At 43.0% G+C, this 8493-nt stretch overlaps 2 protein-coding genes across 2 annotated transcripts; both read right to left on the bottom strand.

The window, feature by feature from the left end:
• Window positions 1-232: 232 nt before the first annotated feature.
• On the bottom strand, window positions 233-1156 carry LOC310931024 (galanin receptor 2b; the record flags this gene model as incomplete). The annotated part of the gene is made up of 1 exon (XM_083894098.1): window positions 233-1156. The coding sequence occupies one exon, from the start codon at window positions 1154-1156 to the stop codon at window positions 233-235; it is 924 nt and encodes a 307-aa protein (XP_083750224.1).
• A 3443-nt stretch (window positions 1157-4599) lies between these two features.
• Window positions 4600-6440, bottom strand: pthlhb (parathyroid hormone-like hormone b). Its single transcript, XM_083894032.1, has 3 exons — window positions 6286-6440; window positions 5988-6106; window positions 4600-5545 (listed from the first exon to the last, which is right to left on the bottom strand). Exons 2-3 carry the CDS (start codon window positions 6104-6106, stop codon window positions 5125-5127), a joined length of 540 nt encoding a protein of 179 aa, XP_083750158.1. The 5' UTR covers window positions 6286-6440; the 3' UTR covers window positions 4600-5124.
• Window positions 6441-8493: the final 2053 nt, after the last annotated feature.

Consider the following 8493-nt stretch of genomic DNA (forward strand, 5'->3'; position numbering starts at 1 on the left):
TGAGCTATAAAAATAAACAATAAGAATCTGAAATTTAGAGATACTGTCGTCAGTGTGCTGTCCTGACATTTAATAGAGACTGAAAACCACAGCATCAATAATGTCATCATTTTCATGCAGTTAATGTAAGACGTTTTGATGAAAATAATCAGCTATGACATAGCACATCGACATATTTGTGAAATGGAGCATCAAAACATGAGTCATTTGTCCTCAAACAAACGAGCTGAATTTAAAAACTGTCTGTGGTGATGCTGACGACCTGCGGCTGCACTCTGTTCTTGTTACAGCTGAAGAGCCACGCTGCCCTCGTGTGGCGATAGCGCTTAGACAGCAGCACATAGAGGACGGGGTTGACACAGGGATGCAGGTACTGGAGCATCGTGCACACAAAGTAGAACATCTCCCACGCCTGTCCGTGGCGATACAGCCCCAGGTACACGCACAGCTCCAGCACATAACCAGGAAGCCAGCACACCGAGAAGGTCGCAGCAGCCAGGAACACCATGACTGAAGCTCTGCGGGTGTTCTTGGCACTGGACTCTGACATTACAGGACTCTTGTGGAGGAAAAGAGCCAGACGGACATAGTTGAAGGCGATGACCAGCATTGGAACAAAGTAGTAAAGTACAAACTGGCTGAGGACCACTTGGTAGTGGTGCTCATGAATGGTTGGAAGGCAGAAGGTGAAGTTTGCCACACCTGGGCCAATGCTCTCTTTGTTGGCAAACATCCTCAGAGGCAGGCTGATGAAGAAACTGAGGGCCCAGACCAGGACAAACATGAGGATGACCAGGTCCATGGTGGGCGGCTGGTACGGGTTGGTGATGATCATGGCACGGGTCATGGACACAGCACACAGTGAGTAGGTGCTGGCCGCCAGGCTAAACGCCAACAGGAACTGGTACACTTTGCAGGAGACGTCACTCAGAGGCCACGAGTGGCTGACGGCAGAGTGTATAGTGAAGGGGATGAGCAGCAGGGTGAGGAAGTCGGCCAGAGTCATGCTGAGCAGCAGGATGTCGAGGCGGTTCTTGCGTAAGGTGTTGTACTTGGCGAACAGGGAGAAGACGAGCAGGTTGGCACAGAGTCCAACGCCCAGGATCACTGCACAGGTACAGGCAAAGATCAGTCCGTAGGTGTTCGGAACAGACATGTTGGTATCATTGGTTGGACATCACCTTTTAAAATAGGGGGGAAAAAACCATTTGTGTTTTGGATTAGTCAAGCAGAGACTTTTTGTACAAATAATACTTTTTTGGTTGCAACATTTACAAGCGTTTATTGGCAGATTCATTGAATATCGAATATCATAAGTTTTATAATCCCTTGAAAAAAAGTTCAAATACCATTGGTGTGAAATGGCCAAAATTGGCTCAGAGTTGATGTGCAATCCAAAATGCCTTCCTGTAGGATTCACGGGAAAGTCGTGATTGACTTTTTTTGACCGTCCCAACCTCATGAACGTGTGTACCAAGTTTCGTTCATATGCGTTAAACCTGACATCAGATGACCTAATAGTTTTTAGTCAGTGAGTCAGTCTTTAGTCCCGCCCACTTCAATTTTTTTACACATTTTTTGCACATTCCCCAAACCACTGTCACACTTTCAAATTTTAACCAGTTCTGATGCGGTCACAAAAATCTGTGAGTTTTGGGGCATGTTCAGGCCTTCAAAAATAAGATTCATTTCAAGGAGGAAGAAGAAGAAGAAGAATCTTGTACAGTCGTGCTCGAACCCTAATAATTTTTTTTGTAGCTGTGGTATAAACCTAAAAGGGCAAGAATGACGCCTAAACACATAAATCTGATGCATAAACAACAAAGAAGATGAAGGAAATGGCAGAGAGAGGAGAGTGAGTTGTGAAAGATGAGTGAGAACATCCTCTCCGGTGTGTGACTGTTGGGAAAAGGGAAGGGTGAGTGGAGAAGGAGCCCTCTATTTGTTGCACTCTGCAGTCTCACCATTAGGTGTCACTACTTCTTACACACTGGACCTCCACAAATCAAGTCTCTGGGATGTGATTGTTGACGAGAAAACATGGTGACATCATCTTAGGATCTTTCAACATTTACAAAGCAATTGATTATATAATAGAAAAAGAGTGAATCAATAATGACAGTGATTGTAACTGATATAGTTAAACTGGAAAGTAACACAAGATCACACATTTACAGCATAGAGCACAGAGTATACATCACAGTATTCTGTCTGCTTAGAGACACAACTATCAGCTGCTTTTCATTTTTTTTAATCTCATTGTCTGATTTACAAACTTACCCTGGATTTTTCCTCAAAGCGGTCTCCTCGTCATGTTTGTGAGTCAACTGCCCCCCATGTATGTAAACTGGAATCCTCTCCCATTAGCGGCGTCCATCCTGCTCAACCTGACTGCAGAGGCAGAGGTGGCAGCCTCTCACGGCTCATTACAGGGTGTGATTACTGGACGTGGAGGGCAGAAAGGCAAACATCACTCGGGTCAAATTGATTCTGGTTGACTTGATTTAAAGACAAACGGCCTCTGAAACAGGTGCAGAGAAAAGCCCTATATAGCCCTGCTTGTTATCAAGTCACCAGTACCTACAGAGTGACTTCTGGGTAATCAGAGCAGTGTCCTTCTCTCGCTTCCTCTGTGAGCACCTCCTCTCCTAACACCTCCTCTATCACCCTTTAATAACCAACTACAGGACTTATTTTGCACTTTCCTTACTCGACCTCCTGCACTTTGTCTTATTGGGCACATTTAGCTTTTACTTCAAGGTCTTTTACCGCACTGTGGCTTTAATGCTCGTCCCTTTCAGTTGTAAGTCACTTTGGATAAAAGCTCTCTAAACGTAAAAGAAAGTTGGTCACCCTCCATCGAGAACAAAAAAAAAACCTCGTCCATTGATTACATTCTGGGTTCCTCCCCTTCTCTGAAGATATTAATGCCTCTCTCCGTTGGTTGATTGATTTCTTCGGTGTGAGCTGCAGGCTCCTGACGGCAGCTTTATCAGGCTTTCCACAGCATTTATGATTATGTCAGCTAATGGCCTATGGTGTACACTGCTGCTCTTAGCACAGGATATAGCTGACGCTGATGCATTTACTATTCCCTCCATTACCAGTCTCCGTGCCATCCAGTCAGCGGGCTGTTAAAAATGCCACATGTTCTGGAGTGGGACATTAACAGCTGCTTCGTCGTTCACAGTGTTCTATTCATGCTAAAAAAGTCAACAACAACAACAAACAAACATCATAATTTTTGCCCTTTATGGCAAATATGAAAAACCTGTTCTGGACCAAATGTTGTATAATAAACCCACTCTTTTATAACAAGGTTAAAAGCTGCAATGAAATCTTACAATTTGACATGTTGAGGACTTACTGTCAGGCCCAAGGTCATCACATCTCACTCTTTTGTTTGTTATGTGTCATTTTTCCACACAATAAAGCGTAAATTATTAGTTACTTGTTACAGTTACTTGTATGTTTTTGTCTTCAAGAACATAATGTGAATATGTTCCGGTTTTGTTATTGAGACAAATCAAGTACTTGAAGAGGTGACCATTATTATTCTCCATTATTTTCATTTTCTTGATTAATTCATTAAAAGACCAAATAATAAATACATTATGGATTATGAAAATTATCAATATTTTCCAACCAAAGTAGTCACCTTTATATCAACTTCAGTTTGTAGCACTGGTATAGGCTGTTGTACAAGACCCATAATAATTGTATATGCATGGAGAACTTACAGAGAATTAGGAGGTTGCGTCACAGAAAGGTTCAGTTTTACCTGAGACTACTAATGCTCAATATATACATCGACACAACTCAATAAACAAGCTTCAGACTTGTCATAAATGATGAATTATATAACATTTAAACACTCATGGATGTATTTTGGAATAGGGAACCATGAGCCCGACCAATAATGACTGATCCACTTTTTTTTTAGCTAAGCTACATAATTTAAATTGTGAGATTTGGTTGGAAATGACTGTTGAACTCACTCACTAACTCATCTTCTACCATTTTATCCTCCACATGAGGGTCACGGGGGTTAGCTGGTACATTCTGGACAGATAGCCAGTCGATTACAGAGCCACATAGAGACAAACAACCATCCACTCTCACACCTATGGTAAATTTAGAGTGTTCAATTCACCTAATATCATGCACACACAGGGCGAACATGCAAACCCCATGCAGGAAGACCCTTGTTCCGGCTGGGTCGCAAACCCCAGGTCTTCTTGCTGAAAGGCAAGAGTGCAAACCACTACACCGCCCATGTGGTTGACAGTTGAACAAAGACACTATAAATACAAAAGTATTTTCTAATGGCTACAGTTTTAATGTTTGGTTAACTGGAAACAACATGTACAGTATGTTCTCAGTGCAAGTGAAGAACATTGAATGAGTCTGACGGCCCCCGAGTCGGGCTTGTTCTATAAAAATAAACTATAATGTAAAATGACGAGAGTGGGTTTAATGAAGCATCCAATAAGTTACAGATCCATGAGAGGAGAGGAAAGCAGGATCGTCAAAATAAAACTCAAACCACAAAAGAACTTTTACAGGATAGAACTAAAGTGCATTATGGAATTTCGTCAGCAGCACCAGGATACATTCACAAAATAAATATACACGTTCAAAAGTGAAATAAATTATGGCAGAACAGTTCAGAGAAATGTTTGAGCTGTATTGACATGTTTGTCTGTAACTGTAAGTCCATGATAGTCAACACATTGTGTTCAGCCAAAGAAAAGTGGACCACTCCGCGTCCCAAATTGTGTGGAGTTGCATTATATTCAAGCAATAAATACTTCCTCCTGTGCTCTAACTTGTGTGCACAGCAGTTTTGGCGCTGGGTAACATAACGCCTTGTTTTTGCATTCATTAAAGACGGGTGAAGAGTTTTTCCAAATAAATATGGACTTCAGACGATGATGCGATGAAACTCCAGGAAGTACGCGGTTGCTTCAGAACAGTACACACATAGCAAAAATATTATTGTACAAGCACAGCTCCAGGGGCCCTTGGTGTGACTGTGGCTGTGAGTCAGGTGTGGCTCGAGTCTGTCAGGCCTCAGTTTAACTGTGTCAGTGTCTTATTAGTGCAGTACCAACCATATCAAGGCTAATGGTTGTCCCTCAGCCAAGCTGCCACATCCTCCATGGCAGTTGTGGCCGCCCGTGCTCGTCTCCGCCGCTTGTCATTCTCTCTTCGCCGGCCCAACCTGACTTTCTTTTTCCTCTTGGTGGCCACTTTCAGTGGCTGGTCCTTGTAGGCCACAGCCTTGTTGGTCTCCTGGGGCAAATTGGGACCCTCTCTGTCCAGCCTGAATCTGTCTGGGAGGTTTTTTGTGGCTCCCGGGGGCTTCTGGTGTAGAGTATTGCCACTGAAGGTTTGGCTCGTGGTTCCGCTCTGCACAGGTGATGCTTGTTCATCTGCCGTGTGCACCTCCTCGAGCAGCTCCTGCAGCCACATGCGACGCTTGAACTCCTGCAAGGAGCGGCCCTTGTCGTGCATCAGCTGGGCATGGCTCACTGATCTCCTCCTTAAAGCGAGAACCAAAAGGATTAGACTCATGCTCACAGAAATGTGTCTGATTTTTCAATGAAACAAACACAACCTCATTCACTTTCTTCAATCTGTGGTGTTGACTAGTTATAGAAGTGTCTGTAGCTCTAAATTCAAGGTCAGGCTCTATGAAAACCTCAGAACAGCAGATGGCAGCAAAAGCAAGTTTCTGAGAGCCATCGCCAGCATGAGCTCAAAACTCTAAAACAGCCAGAGCTGAAGCAGCAAATTTCCCCCTGTACATTACATGATACTGTTCAGGGAATCTGTGGTTTTGTTTTCTAAATCACAAAACAGGAATGTTTTTTGTTCAACCGTGGTACATTTTTTAAACCAGGCTTTCATTGTTAAACTTCCACGGTGCATGGCATGAAATAATCTTTCAGTGCTTTTCAAAAGGAATGTCAAATATAACTCACATTCTGCAACTAAGTGCATCAACTGGTCTCCACTCGAGAGTCACTGGGGAGCACAGCAGGAACACAGCCAGACTCCACTGATGTAGCATGACTATTGAACACATCTTTAAGCCAAACATCTGAAGGACATAAGTAACATTACATTCAGTCACTTATTAAAGCAAAATTAACTTGTTTGTATGAATAATACTCATGTTTTTGTTATCTAATAAAAAAACAACAACAGTAGAGCTGTGTAGTAAGATCTCACAGGTGCCAATAAACAGTTTACTTTAGTTAAGAAGAGTCTTGGACTTACATGATGTGGATTTTTTTTTTAGTGAAAATCCACTAAAGGGTCAGTCTGCAAGTTCTTTAGCGATGATCTTGTTGCAAAAATCAGTTTACAAACCATCAAGAAAAATTATTCTGCCAAATTCAATTTGGCCGTATCAAAACTTGTGTCCAGGTCCATTGGTGAGAAGGCAGCCCGGGGAAATCCCCTATCACTCTGCTCCATTCATTTGCCTCCCAACAGCGTGTGTTGAGCTATTTATTTCTCCCCGGCGTCCCAATTAAAAGAGAGATAAAGATAGAAAGAGCAGCGAGCTGCAGAGCTGCAACTCCCCTCAGTGCAGCGTGAAGAGTAATCTCCTGAGGAGTCAACGCTGAAGCATCTTCTCAGGTGGCCCCGAAGCTGAGAGCAGAGCTGTGAGGCGCTTTTTTTTCAGTCTGAGAGAGAGGCACAGAGAGAAAGTCCAACTCCTCTTTCGGTGAAGATGCAGTCACTACACTATAGCTTTTTACCCATTAAGTCCAGTCCTAACACCCTCCCCAAACTCCCAACCCCTCGCCTTGCCTCGCTCCCTCCCCCAACCCTTCACATACACCTGCTGTGGCGAGAAGGTGGTGCACATGCAGCATCCAGAGCAACAGGCAACAAAGAGCACTCTTTACTTAAGCTCAGAAAAAAGTTGTTTGCGATGCATTTTGAATGACTGCAGTTTCATACTCGGGTCAGAAATGACAGGTGTGCACCAGTGGAGGTAATCACTGGTTACCAAGCAGAGCATGTACAGTATGAGGGGGGAGGGGCAGGGTTACTCCAAAGTAAACAGCGAGGCCTAACCACTCTCCCACGGGAGAATGACCATAACCTCAGAGAAACCTAAGCCACAGCCGCTCACTGCAGACCTTTGAATTCACCTCCACTCTGCCTCAGAAAAACCAGCTCACCACCAAATGGTTACAGTGGGTGCTGAGGTATCTCTGATATTCGGCTAATAAGGAAAGTGGAGAGCTTTGCATCGAGGCAGCCGTAGACAATCCCCGTTCCTCTGTGTGTGTGTGTGTGTGTGTGTGTGTGTGTGTGTGTGTGTGTGTGTGTGTGTGTGTGTGTGTGTGTGTGTGTGTGTGTGTGTGTGTGTGTGTGTGTGTGTGTGTGTGTTCAGGCACTGAGCCCAATATGTAAAGGGCGAGTGTGTGGGTGATGGAGCCATAAAATGAATTACATCAGAGAAAATCTGTATTAGTTTGAGGTTGATTTGCGATTAAATTAAGGAATATTTAATTAAGAAATATATTCAATTTAGAATGTACATGTCTGCTGATAGGGTGACCACACTTTTCACTCTATATGTGAGGTAGTGCATCATAGGTCAGTTAGGATAGAAAAGAGGGTTTATGACTGTCCACAAAGTTGTTTTGTATTTCTGTTGCTCTTGATAAATTGGAGTAATTTAAAATAAATTAAGTATTGGACAGTCAGATACAGTACAGATTATCTATATGCATGTTTTTAGTGTGAAGTCAGTGACTTTACCTCCTTTTTGATCTATTAGCCCTGATATTTAGTCTTAAAACTCACTCACTCAAGACTTTATGACTTTTTCGTAAAAAGGTCCTCTATCATGTACTACATCCCTGCTATTATGTTTTAATTTGAAATGGCATTTTCAGATTAAAATGATCTGCACCCAAGCTCCATATCAGAGTTACACTGTATGGACAGAAGTATTCGGTCACACCTGTTAATTATTGAATTCAGAAGTTTCTTTCCAGCTTTGGGCTCGGCACCTGATCTCCAATGAAGAGGGCAAACTTAACGCTTCAGCATACTTCGCATTTTGAACAATGCTATACTTTGTGGCAACAGTTTGACGAAGGTCCTTTTCTATTCCCACATGACTGTGGTGCTCTAGTGCACAAAACAAGGACTATAACACATGGTTTGACGAGTTTGGTGTGGAAGAACTTGACTGGATCAGAGATTGTGAGCCAGGTCAGATTGTGAGCCAACAGTTGAAAATCTTGAGGTACTTTTTCCAAGAAGTGTGGAAGCTGTTATTGCTGCAAAAGGGAGACTAACAACATCTTAAAGTACTGTATGTGTTAGGGAATCACAGGGTACCTCATGATACGATATGCTATGTGTCACATGGTTCACGATAAATATCGCGATACAGCCATTCTTTGATAGTCAATATATTGCAAGACAATCATATAGCGAAGCATCACGATATCTGGC

This window comes from Microchirus variegatus, assembly GCF_963457635.1.
Source record: "Microchirus variegatus genome assembly, chromosome: 8".
Lineage (NCBI taxonomy): Eukaryota > Metazoa > Chordata > Actinopteri > Pleuronectiformes > Soleidae > Microchirus > Microchirus variegatus.